Raw genomic sequence first — 19,801 nt, 5'->3', positions numbered from 1 at the left:
AACCCATTGAAACTGTCTTGCTGTCCCCAAAGGTGAGAAGATCTTTAGCATTGACAGCGGCCGCAACACTCCCCTCCACTCTCCGCCATCTGAGCACTACACCATCATCTTTAATGTGTTTGTCATGATGCAGCTGTTCAATGAAATCAATGCACGAAAGATCCATGGCGAAAGGAACGTGTTCGAGGGAATCTATCGCAACCCCATATTCTGCATCGTTGTTCTGGGAACCTTTGCTCTGCAGGTGAAACATAGAAGTCATTTCTTGCAAGATGTACATTGCTTAGAAACATAAGACTATGATGTAAAAAAAAAAATCTGCATTCATTAGTGAGTAATATTGTTAAAGACCTTATGGAGCTTCCCATTAAAACTAGACATTTGAGTTGTAGCGAAAGGGCTTTAGTTCATTTTGTCAGTTAATTGCACAAATCCTTATCAATCTTCAGGTTTAAACTTTCAATAGGCAATATTTTTGGTAATTTTTATCTTTTAGTACTAATAGATATGGTTGAAAACCCATACATCTACATTTTAGTTACATGTTTTTTATTGAAAGTTTTTAGACATTAACATATTCTAATGACGCTGTTACAGATCATAATTGTGCAGTTTGGAGGGAAGCCGTTCTCCTGCACGGCCCTCACTCTCGAACAATGGCTCTGGTGTGTGTTTATAGGGGTTGGTGAGCTGCTCTGGGGACAGGTAAGACATCCAACAGTATGTCCTTGATCCTCACTAATCAATACAACGAGTTTGATTATATTTCATGATTTTGTCATGCTTTATGCAGAGACAGACATATCATGTATTTATATTAGTGCATTATATCACTGCAGCGTACCGTGTGAATCCAGCATTGGCATTTTGGGCCCGTCCTTTGTTGTATGAGGAACATTAAGGCGGGTGTACACAATCGTATGGATGCAGTCACACATGGCAAGATTTTACTATAGATTTTACTATTTACTATTCGAGTTCTGAGGGAAGCATTAGGTAAATTAGGTTTAAAATATAGTTTATATTTTATATATAGTAATATCCCACTTTATTACCGTTTTACTGTATTTTTTATACAAAATGCAGCGTTGGTAAGAAAAATATTTCTTTCAAAAGCATTCAAATATCTTCCAATTTTAATAGGATATTATTCATATAACCTCATTTTTTAAATCTCCAGCAGGCACAAATGTATTGCTGTGCTTTGGCAATGCGTTCCCGACTCAAATGTTTACTTAGTGGCACTATGTAGGAATGGCCTCTTTGTCGCCATCTCAGTTTGTAATTGCTGCTGCAGGTGATGTGCGGAAGTTTTTTCTTTACGCGAGTTGTGATTTGGCACTGCTCAACTGCACGGATGAGTCTGATGTTTTGAGTCGTGGCCTGTGACATTGCACTGGTGAGAATCTCTACTGTACATCAATAGCGCATAATAAACACAGATAACATGGCAGATGATATAACACGAAACAAATAAGAACATAAACACACCCAAATAGCGCAAATGGAGGCTGTGAAGTGAAGTGTTTTGATATTATTTTGGGTGCTGGCTCATTTCCATTCCAGCCAACACTACCGTTTTGGCCGGGAGTCTCCAGTCTTGTCTCTGATGGAAACTCCCGTAATGCGGGACAGAAGATCCCCGAACACGGGTCTCAAATGCTGACAAGTACTGTCATAAATAATTGTACATCTTACAACTATATATACTATATGCAAAGTCTTGCCATCATATCTGGGATATACGTCCGTAAATTTAAGAAAAATCATAGGCTTCACTTATCCGTGCTAATTCGCGCCACATGAAATACAGATGTGGGGAGGTGATTTCTAAATCACATGAGGTCCCCAGATAATACTAATCTCGTGCGAATAGTGCTTAAATTACATTTATCATAATGAACATAGCAAAGAGAGAATAACAGGCACTTTTTCTTTGTAAACTGTCATCAGTTCGTACTTTCTTGTTTTTCACAACTGATTTATCACCAGATGTCAACGCTGCTTATAAATTTAAAAGTACCAAACACTGCCATAAATAATACTTAAAGTTGTATAAAATCCTACCCAACAGTTGTTAGTACACACTACAAATAGCCTGTCACTCGCAGCATCCACACGCTGGCTAGCAGCCGGATCCTCTTTGTTCTGTGGACGAATGTGACGCATAGACGAAAGCCACCAAATAAGAATCTCCGGGAAAGACGACCCGACAGGGCAAATTACAAATGCGTGCGAACAATTAATACATTTCTTAATAATTACTTCAATTTATGATATAGTTAACAATGTGGCCACGGATTTGAGGATATATTTACAGGATAGCTCGATACTTAAGCCATCCGCTGTAGAATATCATTTCTGATGACTTTGTCATGGTAAATGTAGCATGAAACATCACACAACGCTGGCTGGACGTGCCCAAGTCACCTTCTGATTGGTCAACTTCAGATGGATTGCCAAATCCGCTCATTCAACGTCATACCCACCACGAATTCAAACAGACAGCTCCACTCGTATGACAGCAAAATCGCACCCTGTATGCCCGCCTTTATAAACGGAGATCTTAATAATGCTGTTGCACCATTCAGAGTGCTATATACAAGTATTTGGATCTTATATTCTGTGACACGTCCATCTTGTTTCCCAGCTGTTAACGTTCATAAAACAGACAGCTTTTAGATGGACCCTTGCTAATATGGGGATTTTGATACAATTTTGGCTTTATTTGTCCGTTTCGGAGTAAGATGACGTGAAAGAGAAATCCGCTTAGTAGTTTGCACTCTGACTCTAGGCGCACATGTTTAACATGTTTTCTGCATTAGCCTCACACTACATTCAATAGAGCTTGTCAATCGACGTCACGGTGGAGGTTGTTTACTACCGATTGATACACGATACATTATCCTCGATGTGATTTCCTTTGCGTTGTTTTCAAGTCGGAAAACAAAACATCGTATTCTGTCTTAAATGACTGTTTGACTTGCTTTTGCAGTTTATAAAAGAGCATAGCCGACCTACCATGTTTATGTCTTCATAGTCAAACGGAACAACATTGAACTGAACTCACTAGCGGAAAAGAGCCGCTACCACCTACAAATATGGCCGTGACACCCAGCATGCAACACGGCGTGACGTCAGCGCCACATTCTCTATACACGCAGCGCAATTTGGTTATCGTTGCTGTTTTGTACCATAGCAGGGGACATATTTGTATTCTGCATGCTATTGATTTGCTCCCCCTTTATCGTTAATAGCATTAAATAAGCCTCTTACTACTGAGCATATTACATTTTTGTGGGTCAAGGGCACTGATCGATAAGTGCATGGCTGAAGAAAGGAAGATGAAATGGATTGGTTTCGTCTATCAATTCGACCATTTGGAAGAGTTTTAAAATGAAATGTACATGTAAAAGTTCGGTACCTTTCCATTCAGTTCTGGTGTTCCTGGTTCGTGTGCATGCTTCACGCACTTTACATTTAGTAACACTTGTATATTTGAACATCATGCAGTTTATTAGGAGCATGCAAACGTAGCTTAAATTCAGTGATGCCCCACTAATGCTTTCAATACAAAGGGAGCCACTAATTTGTAGGTATACAGAGGAACACATTTACAGATGCCAGAGATGCGCTGGCTTCTCAGTGGTGAAATAAAAAAACATCATGGCAGAATGCACATGCGTGGGTGATGTAGGACATCTTCAGTTCCCTCTTCGGGAGGGCAGGGGGAGGTGAAGCTATGTGTGATTTCAAACCTGTAGGAGGGAGAGAGGGCGGCAAGTAGAGATGGTACATTGCCACACAGTGCTAGGGAACGGATGCCATCAGCTCAAATCTAGCTTATGAAGAAAAGGAGGGAGTTTACTTTACTTTATCAACCAGGCAGCTTAAGCATGGTCCTTCCCCCTCATATTTCTGAATCACATTCTGGACCAAAGCCTTAAAAACATGCTTACTGTACATGCGAGACTAATGCATCATGGTAGGTCATCAACAGGGCATCAAGTTACTGTTCATGTGTAGGTAAAGCTTTCTTTTGGCAGTTGCATCACACATAAGTCTTATCAGCTAGTCTGTCTGTCTGTGTGTGTGTGTGTGTGTGTTTGTGCTTTCACACATGTGGCCTCGCGAGCCAGCTGTTTGGAATGTATAAACCGAATAAAGAGCAGTTCATCTACTAAGTATAGAGTTGTTTTGTTTCTTGTTCAGCTGTTTTAGAGCCACTGTAGGTTTGCATTGATTTTGCAAACCCCATCATGAACATTCACACAAGCTTCATGTTCATGTCGCGGCTACAAAACAATTTCCATCCACCCCTTGAATATCCATCGGGCTCTTACGTTCCTCTGTATAGAATAAACATTTTGATTGAATGTCATAGTGAATTGTAAAAACGCATTTTGAAGTTATGTGTTGTCCCCATCCCAGTCCTCATAAAGCCATGCATAATCCCAACTGCTGATCTAATGTCTTCGATGATCTACGTTGCCTTCCTGTGACCCTGTTTCTTTCCTTCTGTTCCAGGTAATCTCTGCCATCCCCACGCACCGCCTCAAGTTCCTGAAGGAGGCCGGTCATGGCATACCGAAAGCGGAGACCACAGAAGAGGTGACGGAGGGTGCCGATGATATCGACCTTGTAGATATGGAGTTGCGTAGGGGACAGGTTCTCTGGTTCAGAGGACTCAACCGCATCCAGACTCAGGTAAACTGCTCTAGGCTTTATATTTCAGTATTTTATGCCTGTCCTTTCCACAAAGCGTCCAAGGAGATGGATAATGATGTGAATACAGGAGCGATGACCTGCACATTACCCTGCCACTGTTGATTCTACCTGAAGAAACTGTGTCCAAGTAGATCATTGTTAACAGATGTTTGGTTTATTTTATGATTTATGATCTGGACATTTTAGTGGTGTTGTTACAACCTCTGTTCAGTGTTACCGTGATGCATCAGGTATAATTTTCACTGCAGATGGTTGATCTTTAAGTTTTAATCAGAATTTTAATGATTAATAAAGTTGTTTTATTGAGAAAGGAAAGTTGGCTTGTCGGGCACATCTGCAGCAAGATTTTCAGTGGTGTCCAGACCTCTGTGTAAAATATTTCTTTTCATTACACATGATATCATCAACATTACGATGTGAACAAATAGAAAAATTATAAATATTATAAATATAAATAAGTAAAAAAATGTCGTCATTTCCTTAGCCCCTTGTTGTAAGAAAACTGTCAAAATTTTGTCGTTTTGTCAGAGACTATTTACTTCCATAGTAAAGAAGAAACTACTATGGTAGTCAATGGAGCTCCCAAAGTGTTTGGTTTCCCACAATCTTTAAAATATATCATTTTTTGTTCAACAGAACAAATACATTTACACAGTTTTAGAACAACTAATATTTCTTTGGTTGTCCTGTCCCTTCACGAATAAACCAAATTAAAGATTCACGCTTTTACAGTTACATCTATTTGTTTTTATAAATAAATTGCTTTTCCATCTCCAAACAGCACATGCCTTATTGTCAGTGGTAATATTAGTGATCTTTGTGGATGCCTGGTGGCTGTTTTGGAGTCACATATCCCAATGGCCTCCAAAAATTCCCATGGGTTCATACAAGGAAAACCTCCATTAAGAGTAAGCTGAGATTTGTGTTCTGCGTTGGTGGCCCAGGTTGAGACCAGCACACGCCCTGGAGATGACACGCCTGTAATGCATGTGGGACAGCTTGTTGTCCTTCAGACATCATGCAGAACCCTTAAGAGGGATTTTTAGTGTATACAAGGGCTCACCTACAAATCCTCTGAGGATGGGAGGGCATGTGGGAGGATCTTTTAGTCGCTGTTGCTTTCACACATGAGTCAGTTACTAACAATGAGTGGGTTATGTAAGTGGGTTTACAGATGAATTTATATGAATCCTCCAGGATTGTGTGTTTGTGGGTGAGAATTCTGAAAAGGCGCGCTGTGCTTTTTAAGGATATGCTTTACGAAACACTGTGGAAAAGGGCGGTAAACCTCCTTCTGATGATTGTGAATGTATTCCACAGGCGCTTATTTATCCCACTGGATTTCATTTGTTTTCCTCGGCTCCTGAAAAACAACAGCAACTTTACCCTCATCTAGCTAGTTAAAGGGTTGGTTTACTTAAAAATGACAATTCTGTCATCATTTACTTACCCTCAGGTTGATCCAAATCCAATACATTTCTTTATTCTACTGAACACAAAGATATTTGGAATAATGTAACCAAAAATGTTTGTAACCAAAGAGATCTCATCCCCCATTTACTGCCATAGTAGGGGAAATAAATACTATGGGAGTCAATGGGGAATGAGATCTGTTTGGTCACTGACATTCTTCCTAATATCTTCCTGTGTGTTTAGAAGAACCAAGAAATGTACACAGGTTTGGGACAATCTGAGATCCTCTGCATTTTCTTTCTTCTGCAAAACACAAAAGATGATATTTTGAAATTGTTGGTAAGAGAAAACCGTTGGTCACTATTGACTTCTATTGTATGGACACAAAACCAATGGAAATCAACAGGGACCAATGGTTTCCTGTTACCAATATTTTTCTAAACATAGTTTTTTTTGTTCTGCAGTAGAAAGAAGATCATACATGTTTGAAATGACAAGAGGGCGGGTAAATTAAGACAGATTTTTCATTTTGAAGGTGAATTTTTGACTCGTTTTGATCTTTTTGTGTATCAAGTCAGTGAGGCAGTAATTTGTATCTAGATCAAATTTTGATCCATTCAAATTCTCCCAGACTTACCTCAAGCCCAGATGAATAAGAGGTTAAACGTTCCTTTCACTGCCTCCTCCTCCCTTCCTCTCGCTCTTATTCCTGATTAGAAGTCATCCAGCTGACCGCAAAAGCGCTACTCTACTAATTAGCTCCTTATCTCTCTCTCTCCCAAAGTCCCACCACCCCACTTTAAAATCCCACAGGATTTCTGTTTTTTTATCTGACATGCATGGTTAGTGGTACACAATGAAAGACTAATTAGCTCAAGTAGGATTCAAACTCATCAGTACGTCATAGAACTAGTTTCTCGCTTTTCTTTTATGTTTTTCCTGCTCAAATTCTTCCCATATAAAACTTTCCTTTATCTCTATGTGACAGTCCCTCAGCTACCTGGCTGACTCAATACTAACTAAAGCTTTTATTTTGTCAGTGAGGGGATATTCTATTTCTCTTTTTTTCCAGTAACAAATGTATTTGCTCTAACCGCTCTTATTGGCCTTCTCTGTCTCTGTCTTCCTTTCTTTTCCTCCCATCTTCATTGCAGATGGACGTGGTTTATACATTCCAAACAGGCCAAACGGCGGTGCCTGGGGCCCTGCGTCGCCAGCCCTCTGTGGTCAGCCAGCACAACGACGCAAAAACAGTTTCTAGCCCCACCCATGTAGGGATTTCCTCTTCCTCCCTCTCCGCCCACTCTGCTGCGGCCGCTGGGCCGCCCGCCCCTGCTTCCTCTTCTACTACAGGCAGTGAGTGCCACATAACACGCTCCCGCTGTTGCATGACAGCCATGTTGAATGCTTTCATAACCTGGCATGCAACCCATTAACAACCCTCTTTTCCATGCTGTGTTAGAATAAAAAATAATTCCAGTCTTTCTAGCCTACAGAGGTGAAACCACTCCTCCCCACATTCACTTTGCATTTCTGCCAGTGTCTGAACGAGCACATTGCTTGTGATTTGAATATGGTCGGTCTCGCCGATGTCTGCATGTGACAACCCTTGCGAGAAGCCACGGGCAGGAAGCATTTGTCAGGGTCGCCTAACATCTCATTTGTTTATTTCTGATGCTGTAGAATGTCTTTTTTTATGATGTATACTTTCTCACCTGTCCTAGCTTGCTCTTGTTTTATACTCTCTTAAAATACTCCTTCACTCCTTCTGTCGATCGCTGTCTCTGTGCTTTTTTGTTTTTCTCATTCCCAGCCACACCTCTCTGTCTCATACTTGGACTATTCGTCTCCATTTCACTTCATTGATATTCAAACAGGAACTGTTGGACTGTTTTTCCTGCCGTCTTTATTTAGGTTACATCAGTCATTTAGCATTCCGCATTTGAGCGTGTGTTTGTGAGTGCAACCATAGGGTCGCGGTTTATTTAACAATTTTTGAATTTTTGTGAGCAGTTCGTTTAAAACTAAAGCAGAAATATCCGGAGATGAGTTACAATGAAAAGGAAGGCACTTTGATCTCCGTAATCACAACAGAGTCGAGCTCTCTAACATGATCTGACATGCAGTTCAGTTGTATGCGTGAGCAAAAACACGGTCACGTCTCTCTCTGCTTTCAAGGGGGAAGTCTGGGGTAAAAGCGGACTGACATAGCTGCATGGCAGAGGAATGTAAACCTGAGAAATAAAAAACAGTGTTGGAAAGTGTAAGCCGTTGCTGATTGGTTGCGCTGGTAGGACAGAGGCTTCCTTAGTCGACTGTGGGTTAAAACAAGGAATGCAAAATTAGTTTATGGATTTTACCCGCATGTTTGCACCGTGACAAACTCCAAAATATACTCACTTAAGATTTTGGATTCCGTCCTAGAAGTCGAAAACCGAGCATGTGCTTCCCACCACATTCAAGTTGACGTCAAATTAAATGACACCCTCTGGCAGAGATAACGGTAACTTGACTGCTTGGCACTGGACAAGGATCTCTCCTCTCCACGGTCAACAGTCTGTCAAAACTCATTCCGGTTTATTTATCCACAAGACTACCTGACAAACTTCTCTGTTGGCATTCTTGCCTCATGCCTTCACAGCATCTCAAGAGTGCGGTTTCCTCTTCCTGTCTACTTAATGAATTAGAGATGCTGCCGGCACATAGTTTGAGTCATGCATACCAAGTGTTTGCACTTCTGTACCCATCATACTCCTTTGTAAACAGATCTGGGGAGCAATATATCCAGAATTGAAATTTAATTTGTTTTTGCATGCGTGTGTGATTGTGAGGGTTTACTTATAACAGCATCTTCACTCTCTCTCTCCCCGTTTGTCCCTCTCTCTGACAGTGCATGTCTCCCTGTGTTGTTATTTCACTCTGTTACTGGACTTATTTTATGCTTGACAATATAAGAAACCTAAACCTTGCATTAATGGGTGATGGTAGCAAAACAAATATGGGCAATTCCATGCAAATGTCAACCTTAAGAGGAAAAAAAATCCAGTTTTATCAAAGGTTTTTACCAAACTGAGGTCCAGAAATCTAAATGCCCATGTGAAGTGTGTCTTAAAGATTTTAAGGCATTTTTGTGTTTTTAAAGCAGTTTACATAATCAGGTAAGTGAATTGTCACATCCGTATTAGAACTATTACACCCATAACAGTCCATATTCCTCATAAATGGACAATTAAAATGTACCCTTCTCCACTTTTTGGGTATTATTGCTTCTGGTTGGTGCATTTTAATTTACAGAAATCCGATAAAGTATGTTGTCTCTCCTTTTTTGTCACATCCATAACACATTAATGTGTCCCTCTTTTAAAATAGAAAACTTTTGCCTAGACTGATCATTTTCTGATGTCTGGACTCATCATCAGAGATTTAGTAAAATAAACATGGTTCTATATAACTACATTCTATGAGAATTTACATTTCAAGTTTTGACCGAACATGTCACATCCATAATGCTGGAATTGCTCATATTGCAAAAAAAGAAAAGAAAACTATTTAAGAATGGAAACCAAAAAACTGTTTTGGACTGTTTTGAAACATAAAATTTTTATCATTTTATCGCTGATGGCTCCTAAATGACTTTGAGAACAAAGCTGGCATGTCCCTTCGGTCTTTTAGTGATTGTGTGTTTGTCATCATTTTAATGCCATGAAGCTTGTGGTTTGATGTCGTGTCCTAGTATTAATGGAGTGTGCGGTTTTATGCTACGCCTCATTCACTTGCTCCAAATAAGTTTTAGAAAATGCAGTGGTGTGTTTGTGTTTTATTTCTTTTTATTAAGCTGTTTGATTTGTTTTGTGTTTGTTTTTTATTTTATAAGCATCTTTAATGCTATCGTAGGTGTGGAATACATTTTCTTTCTCAGAGATCGCCATATTTTTGTCATTTAATTCAATTCAATTCAATTCAATTTTATTTATATAGCGCCTTTCACAATTTGCATTGTTCCAAAGCAGCTTTACAGAGGAAAAACGAAAAACCCAAGAAAGGGTAAAACACACTACATGGTGTTTTATATAATAAATCCAATTATTCTAGTAAATAATATCTAATTTCTACATCTGGTGGTTTATTTAGCATATTTTGCATTAAGTGAATGCTTGGCTGAAAAGATGCGTTTTTAATCTAGATTTAAATTGGGCGAGTGTGTCTGATCCTCGAATAATATCAGGAAGGCTATTCCAGAGTTTAGGTGCTACATATGAGAAAGCTCGACCCCCTTTGGTGGATTTAGTTATTCTAGGTATTATCAAAAGTCCTGCGTTTTGAGATCTTAGAGAGCGTGATGGGTTGTAGTATGATAGAAGCTCTGTTAGGTAGGTAGGGGCTAAACCCTTTAAGGCTTTATAAGTGATTAAAAGAACTTTAAAGTCAATACGATACTTAATGGGTAGCCAGTGAAGGGTTGATAAAATTGGGGTTATGTGATCGTATTTTCTGGTCCTGGTTAGAACTCTGGCTGCTGCGTTCTGAACTAACTGTAGTTTGTTTATTGATGATGCAGGACAACCACTAAGTAGCGCATTACAGTAGTCAAGTCTTGAGGTCATAAATGCATGAATAAGCTTCTCTGCGTCAGCAACACACAGAATATTTCGTAACTTGGCAACATTTCTTAGGTGGAAAAAGGCTGTTTTTGTGACATTTGAGATGTGATTTCGAAATGACAGGTTGCTGTCTAATATAACGCCTAGATCTTTTACTGTATTTGTTGGAGTAACAGTACATCCTTCAACTTGCAGTTTATAATCAGAAATATTTGGTTTGCGTGTCTTAGGTCCGATAAGTAATATTTCTGTTTTATTAGAATTTAAAAGAAGGAAATTATAGGTCATCCAATGTTTTATATCTTCAATGCACTCTGCCAATTTGGGTAGCTGGGAGGAATCATCTGGTCTTGATGAGATATATAGCTGAGTATCATCTGCATAGCAATGGAAGCTAATTCCATGTTTTTTAATAATGTTTCCAAGGGGAAGCATGTATATGGAGAACAGCACGGGTCCCAGAACCGATCCCTGAGGTAATCCATAATTTACTTGCGTTAAATAGGATGATTCCCCATTTAGATGGACAAATTGATGTCTGTCTGACAAGTAAGATCTAAACCATTGTAGTGCCTGTCCCTCAATACCGGTATAATTGTGTAAGCGATCTAGAAGTATGTTATGGTCTACGGTATCAAACGCAGCACTAAGGTCAAGCAGGACCAGGAGTGAGATGTGACCTTTATCTGATGCTATAAGCAGGTCGTTTGTAATTTTAACGAGCGCAGTTTCAGTGCTATGATGAGATCTAAAGCCTGACTGAAATTTTTCGTGCATGTCGTTATTTTGTAAGAAAGAGCACAACTGAGTGCACACTACTTTTTCTAGAATTTTAGACAGGTATGGGAGATTTGAAATCGGTCTATAGTTTCCTAGTTCATTTGGATCTAAGTTTGGTTTCTTGATTAGAGGCTTAATGACGGCCATCTTAAAGGGACCTGGGACATGGCCTAGATTAATTGACGAGTTGATAATGTTATAAATGGGCTCAATTGCAACAGGTAGTAACTCTTTTAATAATTTAGTTGGTATGGGGTCTAGTAAGCAAGTTGTAGGTTTAGAGGTTGCGATAAGTTGAATTAAATCTTCCTGTTTTATAGTTGAAAAACGCTGGAGCCTTTCTTTTGGAGCGATGGTTGGTGCTAATTCATAGGACAGATTTGGAGGTTGAGTTTTTACAATTTTGTCACGAATGTTTTTGATTTTCTCTGTAAAAAATTTCATGAATTCATTGCTACCAAGGTGCGGCGGAATAACAAGGTCAGGTGGTGTCTGTTTATTTGTTAATTTAGCAACTGTGCTAAATAGAAACCTTGGATTGTTTTTGTTGGTTTCTATGAGGTTACGAAGGTGCTCTGCCTTTGCTGCTTTTAGTGCCTTTTTATAACAATTTGCACTCTCTTTCCATGCCATTTTAAAGACTTCTAATTGCGATTTTATCCATTTGCGCTCTAGTTTGCGTGTTTCTCTTTTAAGGGCGCGAGTGGTGCTATTGTACCAGGGTGCAATATTTTTCTCATTAATCTTTTTTGACTTCATAGGTGCAACAGCTTCTAATGTATTAGAGAAAATAGTGCCCAATTTCCTGGTCATGACGTCGAGCGATTCGTTATTTATTGGTCTGGTTATTAAAGGAGTCAGATCTGGCAAGCTCTTTGCGAAGCTATCTTTAGTAGCAGAGGTGATTGTTCTACCCTGTCGATAACGTGTTAAAGGGCTGATTTCAGACGTGCGCAAAGTACCCGTTATAAGATAGTGATCGGTGACATCGTCGCTTTGAGGCATAATATCTATATTGGTTAGATCGGCTCCGTGAGATATAATCAGGTCTAGTGTATGATTAAATCGATGAGTTGGTCCTTTAATGTGTTGTATTACCCCAAAAGATTGTAGTAGTTCTGTAAACGCCACAGCTAATGCATCGTTAGCGCTATCTACGTGGATATTGAAATCTCCGACAATTAGTATTTTATCAACGTTAACCAATAGGTCCGATAGGAAGTCCGCAAACTCTTTCAGAAAATCAGTATAGGGACCAGGGGGTCTATACACCGTAGCCAATGTAAAAGAAAGCAATAGTTTTTTACTTTTGTTAGGAATAATTATGTTCAACGCAAGCACTTCAAATGATTTAAATTTATGCTCTGTTCTCTGAGATACAGTAAGAAAGTTTCTAAATATTGTAGCGACGCCGCCACCCCGACCAACCGGACGTGGCTCATGCATATAACAGTAACTTGGTGGGGTACACTCATTTAGGCCGAAATAATCATTTGGTTTAAGCCAGGTCTCGGTAAGACAGAGAATATCAAAACTGTTGTCCGTGATCATTTCATTTACAATAACTGTAAACTGTTAATTTAATTAATTGCGTCCATTCCAACTGCCCACCTGAGGTGGACACTATTTCAATCCAGTTTCACTAATTCTCCCTTTTTGTCCCCCACAGATTAAGGTGGTGAATGCATTCCGTAGCTCCCTATACGAGGGTCTAGAGAAGCCAGAATCCAGAAGCTCCATCCATAACTTCATGTCTCATCCTGAGTTCGTACCCCTTTCTGAGGAGGAACCCCGCGAGCACACGATAGAGGAGAGCTGTGTAGAGATCGAGATGCTCCCCTCCTCTTCCAATAACGGAGGGGGCGGCGAGCCCCCGGGCCGGTCTCTCCACAGCCAGGAATGTTCCATCTGACCCCCCCACAACCGTTCCTTGTCCAGTGTCATTGCCCCAGAATGTTTTTTACATGCGCCAGACACCACCACTCATCCGGTGAACCTGAGGAGAGTCCGGCCAATGCACATCAGAGGGACAGCACCTGCATTGGCCGACGGGCGAATCCTTCTCTCCCTCCTTTATAGCTGGTGTCCTCCATACCCCACCCTTTAACCCCTCTGCCCCTCTCGACTTGCACTGTGTCGCCAACAGCAGCAGCACTCTGTAAGTACATGCGGATGTGCTGCAGCTCATGTGACGCATGGCCTAACTCGCACACTAGAGGGCGGCACTGCGGCAGATGCCCTCTCTCAGCCTGTCACTGGCATTTTTATCTCTTCTACAGTTGTGATTTTCTCATTTTTATATTGTCACATCTCTGGTCTTGTGTATTGCTGTAATCATTTTTGTTTTGTCCCATGACTCTCATTTACATAATTAGCTTTTGTTCATGCACTCAGTTGCTGTTTGGATGTTTATTTTGATTTTATTTCTCTTTTTGGTCTGTTTTAAGGTGGATTGAAAAACATGGCAGTTCAGCTATCCCTGTTAATAATTTTGTAATGTTTTCAATTTTAATGGACAGTTTGAAATGGTTCAGACACACTACAATCTTGTCAAGTAGAATGCTGATTGAGTGTTCTGTCACTTTATATGTACAGATTTAAGGCTGCTATAGTAACCATTAGCAGAATAAAAAGACTCTAAAATGCCTATTGGCTAGCCATGAGTACCCAATTAGCTCTTGAGGGGGCAGAGAGGGTCAACCCACATCATCTCAACACATCACACCCAAAGGGCGTCTCTAGTCTCTTGTTAGACCATTTAATGCTTACCTGCCTCAAAACAAAGTTCAGTCGAATGCCCTGGCTAACCGACCAAGTACTTTATCAAAGGTACAGCACATCACCTTAGTGTGCATGTATCTGTAGGTTCATCTGTGTCCGGTTGTTTGGGAATGGGAATTGTTATGCTTATCTACTAATAAAAATATACATTTTCTTTCTATCTCTTTTAGAGGAAAAAACAATAGAAGTGATTTCAATGTATGTGCGTACTTTCAAACTTAATCTGACAAGTCTTTTACACCTCATGATCGGCTCAGCAGTTATGTGTTGTGTTTGTTATCTTACATCAGGCTGTGCTTCACATAAGCTTCAAGGGTTTGATCAGTTTTGCAGATGGCACTGGTAGAACTCCAAAATCCTATCACTGAATTTACCTTGCACGTGAATGTTGTAGTTGGCATGCTTTTGCTATTAGAATGAAAGAGAAAACACAGGCGGACATGAGCCTCTGTTCGGCCCGGTTAGTGGAATAGAAAGAAACTAGATGGGACTGTTTTGTAAGAGCGTGGCCTCGGCGACATGTGCTTTCGATTAGGTGAATCACACCACTGCCATAGTCCAGCCCTTCCACTCCATACCAATCTAGTTTAAATCGATTCTTCGAGTTACACCTTTTCTACTTGCTCAGAGCCATATTTTATAGATTGTTCTTTTATATCCCATTGTTTTTGCAATTTATTTTGTATTTCCAGCCAAATTCAGAAATACACAGAGATTCACTGCCTAAAGAAAAAAACAACAACAACTTAGATGGACCACTTTAATGTTTACTGAATGGCTCTACAGCAGTCAGCTGATGCCCCGCTTCCCCCTACTGGCAGTTCTTGTTATTTCGCTTAAATGGAACACGGTATGTTATTGCGGGGAAGCATGCATGAGTTTCATATAAAATTCAATGTTTTGTTCCTTTTTTACAATTGTTCTGTATTTTTATATTAAGTACTTTTTAATATTTTGGAAAAATATAAATATAGGTGTATAAGCCGGAGAGTAATGACAAAACAAAATAAGCAGTCGAGTACATATTGCAGTTTATAAATATATATAAATGAATATTTATGCCACGTTTTTAACCAACATAGGGTGTCAGATTTGATGTCCAAGCTGAGAAAGTTGTGTTTACTGTAAGTCGGGGGCTGGTGAAGTTCTCAATAGAAAGTGAGCTTTTTTTGCCTTATTCCTAATTGTCTGCTAGTACCCTGCAGCCATAGATCAATGTTTTTATGTAATGGTCATGGTATGGTAAAGTCTTTACTTGATATTAATACGCCCACATAATTGGATTACACAGGCTAAATCATAAGACTACAAATGTTTAGAGGTACTTCCTGTCTAAACTTAACAAATGTCTTTTATATTGTTGTAGGCAGATGCATAATTGTAATTTATGTCAGATCCATCAAAAATGGCAAAGAGCAGGTTATCTATAATATTTTGATTTGATTTGTTCGTCCCCTCATAAAAGCATGTCAAAGAGCTCCTACTCATCCTGCTTTTTGTTGTTTAAGCTACAATTTGTCTTTTTTGAGAACATCATTAAATGCATGTTTTTCACGAACAAGGAATTAATTTGATCTTAAATGGAAACGATCGTGGTTTCCAATTTGAGCTTGTACAATCAGTTCTGTTAAAAAGGCATTGTTTTCCCTTCATGCTGTTTGTCATTGGAATAACCTTTTAACTGGACTGCATCCTTACTACTTACGTTTTCTCCTTGAAGATATATGAAAGTACAGTCTTCTCTTATTATTCCTTCATTGCCTGGATGTACATTAATTGTACACAGTGGGTACAGAAAAAAGTGATCAAATGATCAATCAGTTGTTTCTCTTTTATTTTGTGTTCAAGCTCTGTAGAAAATGTGTTATTGCACATGTTTCTCTCTTGCATTGTGTAAACCGAGAATTGCTTCAAGGTGTTGTGCAATACCTTTAACACATTACTACTCTACTGACATTGTCTGACAGTTTTTTGTTTGTTTGGAGGAATGATGCACCACAGCTGTAAATAAAATATTGTGTTTTAAAACTGGAATATAATAGATTAAGTTATAACCATTTACTTTGCCTATATTTAGTCAGATATAATTTGGTGTTGAGTCAAAAACATCCAATTTCTGTAATTCATAAAAAACAGTAATATACCCTGGTGTTATTTTTGTATAAACATAATATCATCTATGTGGCATGCATTACTTATAAACAAATTGGTGGTTCAAAGCAATATGTACAACCTGGTGCGATTGGTATTTTTAGTGTCCTGTGTTGCTTAAACCATGCTGTACTGGGGGGGGACTGCATTGGAAAAAAATGATAATTGTTCAATATATGTGTTCAATGTGCTGCATGATTACAAATGAAATGAGGCGTCCCCAAAATGTTTACTGTTTCCAGAATGAATGTGACACACACAGCCAGACAGACACTCGTGCACACACTTTTACTTTTATTAATCGATTCTATTGAGGAAACACACACTGACTCAATGCTGTTTAAGAGGTTCAGGCTAAAATAATGTGTTATCTACACTAAGAATCTATACTGAATCTAATTTCTTGTCTAGACATCATGAGTGTGCACGGCGCCATTAAATTTCGTCATCATTTGAAGTGGGAATTTGTGAATGAATGCCAGAGTACATGCTTGAAATTACTCTTGTCTTCTTTTACAAGTTACGTCTCTCTCTGAGTTCATTTTGGTCATTTCTGGCCGTGCTGTGTGGCTTTTTAACAAACTGCCAAATTGCAGAGTGAGTGATACACAAGCTTTGTTCCGTCACCTCATTGTGTGGCTGCCAACTCCATCCAGACAGCTCCCTCTCATCCATGCATGATCCATCAAAGATGAAAGAGGATAGCGCCGCCCTTTTTTCAAAAGTGGGGAAAAACAGCGAACACGTCACGCTAGTAAAACTGAAGGAATTACGTTTTCAAGGTAGGGAACATATGTTCTTAAAAACCCCATCCGATGCTCTAATTCCCTTTATTCCTTTTTATTCCATCCTGTCCTCCTTTTCCTCTGCAGCGAGTGCTTTGAAAGAGAGAGAGTGTTGTTAACATGCTTTAAGATATTTACAAGCTCGTGAACAGATCTGTCAAAATGTGTCAAAAATGCCCACATTGTCTTTTTCTGTTTCTCTTTAAATTGTAAATGAGATGGTCACATGATCAGATGTCCCATGGTCGTTCAAGTAAGTGTTATGTGTTAAGTGTAATACTGAACTTAGATTCAGATCTCTTTGAGGGACAAGGGCTTTGGAATGTCTACATAAATGTGCATCATCGGGCACTAAAAACAATGACTATCTGTTTACAGTAACTGCCATAGCAGAACTGTTTAGTTACAGCCATCTAGTGTTTTAGTGCTTTTTACTCTAAACACGTCATCTTTACGATCACAAAAGTGCCATTGGACAAGCCTCACCACTGTGTCACCTTTGGGTGATGATTTAGACGAGTACTCAATTGAAATTGAACGAGAAACTGTTTTGAATATTGCTTTTTGATAAAACGTGGCAGCCTTAATTGACTTCACAAAAATCCATGAAAATGTAGTGGTGAAAAAGCTGCATGCCAGTGCTTCTCTGTTTACAGTCCGGCTGTCTCTTTTAGATTATTTAATGTAATCACATTTTCAATGTAATGTCGTTTTAAGGGCTATATGGTGACTGTAGAGAAACATATTGTCGCTAAGAAACTGGTATCTGACTTAAAAAGTTGTGATCAAGGATGTTTGAGCGTAGTGTATGCGTATTTGGATAACATTTTCCATCAAAGCATTACTCATTTTTGTCTTCCTAGTACATTAGCTTGTTTTGAACTTCCTGCCACAGTGATCATTATAATCATCACAAGTAGACACACAAACTTGGAGTGAATAATCGAGTAAACTTTGTGTCTGAAGAGAAAAGGAGATCTTGCTCTGACAGCAATGAACGGCGTCTGCACTCAATGTGTGTTTTAATTGGCAAAAAGGGCCAATTTTGCTTTTGTAACAATCATCATGCTGAAATGTTAGTCCTGCTTGCTTCAAACTATGCAACAGATTCATTGGATTGAAATATAATGAATTATGTATTATTCTCTTAGCTGTCGTAACAATGCTCTCTCTCTTTCTGCTTTTTTCTCTGTACGCTATGTTTCCTTTGTCCAAGAAATGTCAGTCATGCCCATAAAATATTACTTTATATTAACACAAGTGTATTATATATGTAATGTATGTGTGGGATGTGCAAACGTTCAAGTTTATTTACTTTTTGAAATATATGATCATGTGGAATGCCTTGTTCTTTATGTCCTGTCGTTGAAATTTTAACAGAACAAAAATAGAAAAAACGATAATCAAGCAATTGAAGTCAAAGTTATTATACAAACTATATATACACAAATCTATCTATCTACATATATATATATACATATATAAATAAAGCCATTAGACTTTGAAATACAATGAGGCTGAAATCCTTGTTTCTTGTGGTATTCTTTTCTAACCCATTTTGTTGAAGGTTTGCTGCAGGAGGATGGCTCGCTGAAGATGCAGTTTTATGGCAGTAATTGGTTATATCTTTCGTGTTGATTCTTTCTTAGATCATATGACATATTCACATCCAAACCACTTAAAAATGAAAATTATAACATGAATTACTCCCCCTACCATAGGGTAGTAAGGTTAGAATCCAATATTACCCCTTAGGTAAAGCTTTGCACTAGCAATCAAAGGCCACGGGTTCAATGACAACACAGCCTGAGAAAAGACATGTTTAGACGGAATGCACTGTAAGTTGTTTTGGGTACAAACGTCTGCCAAATGTAATATCATGTGTAACATTTAGGGGTGGTTTCCCCCACAGGACTTAAAACTATGTCCAGGGATAAAAAATATGAGCTGACTAAACTGAAAACAGCTGCCATTAACATACATAAAAATGTTTTGTCAAGTTTTTGTAAGGAATGTGTGTAAAAACGATTTAAATGTCCTATAACTAAGGTCTTCATCTAACCCTGTCCGTCCTTAGTCTGTATGCCAGTGAAATATTACACGGAAAATGCCATTATGAATGAATGCTTCCTAAAACATGCAGTGTTGTTTTTGACACTATCTGCTCCCATGCATACGCTTGAAGGGGGTAGAATCCTGTCAGTTTGGTAAAACACATCCTATTACCCCCCTGAAATAGTATCCAGTCATGTGTAACAGGTAGTCTGTGTGGATTTGACATTTTAGCATGCCTTTGTATTATGATAAAATTCTAGACATGCAGTGGTGCTTGTGAGCATACATCAAACTAGTTGTTTTCAACTACATGCGCATCCACGACAACTAAGAATAACTTGAACCCCTTCAAGGCTATTATTTATAGCAAGGAACGCAATCTGACAGCTGATTTACTGTCAGATACCGTTCCCCCTGTGTTCCATATAGATTGAAAAGTCACATTTAGTTTAAACGACTGACTTTATCACCACAAGAGTTCCCTTCCCAGAGTTTCAGGCTGATAGT

General features: G+C 39.0%; 1 protein-coding gene across 4 annotated transcripts in view; it reads left to right on the top strand.

Annotated features, from left to right (window-relative positions):
* atp2b4 (ATPase plasma membrane Ca2+ transporting 4) overlaps positions 1-16,676 on the top strand; it is a 63,799-nt gene extending 47,123 nt beyond the window's left edge. For all 4 annotated transcript variants that reach the window (XM_079483086.1, XM_079483087.1, XM_079483088.1 and 1 more), the window contains exons 18-21: positions 33-244; positions 598-705; positions 4,528-4,707; positions 13,192-16,676. In XM_079483086.1, the coding sequence (XP_079339212.1) occupies positions 33-244; positions 598-705; positions 4,528-4,707; positions 13,192-13,434 (743 nt within the window). In that variant the 3' untranslated portion in view covers positions 13,435-16,676. The remainder of the gene's footprint in view (positions 1-32; positions 245-597; positions 706-4,527; positions 4,708-13,191) is intronic.
* The last annotated feature ends 3,125 nt before the right edge of the window (positions 16,677-19,801 follow it).

This window comes from Barbatula barbatula, assembly GCF_947034865.1.
Source record: "Barbatula barbatula genome assembly, chromosome: 20".
NCBI classification, from domain to species: Eukaryota; Metazoa; Chordata; class Actinopteri; order Cypriniformes; family Nemacheilidae; genus Barbatula; species Barbatula barbatula.
Note: the sequence above shows the minus strand (reverse complement) of the source record. Positions and strands in the feature narration are given on the sequence as shown.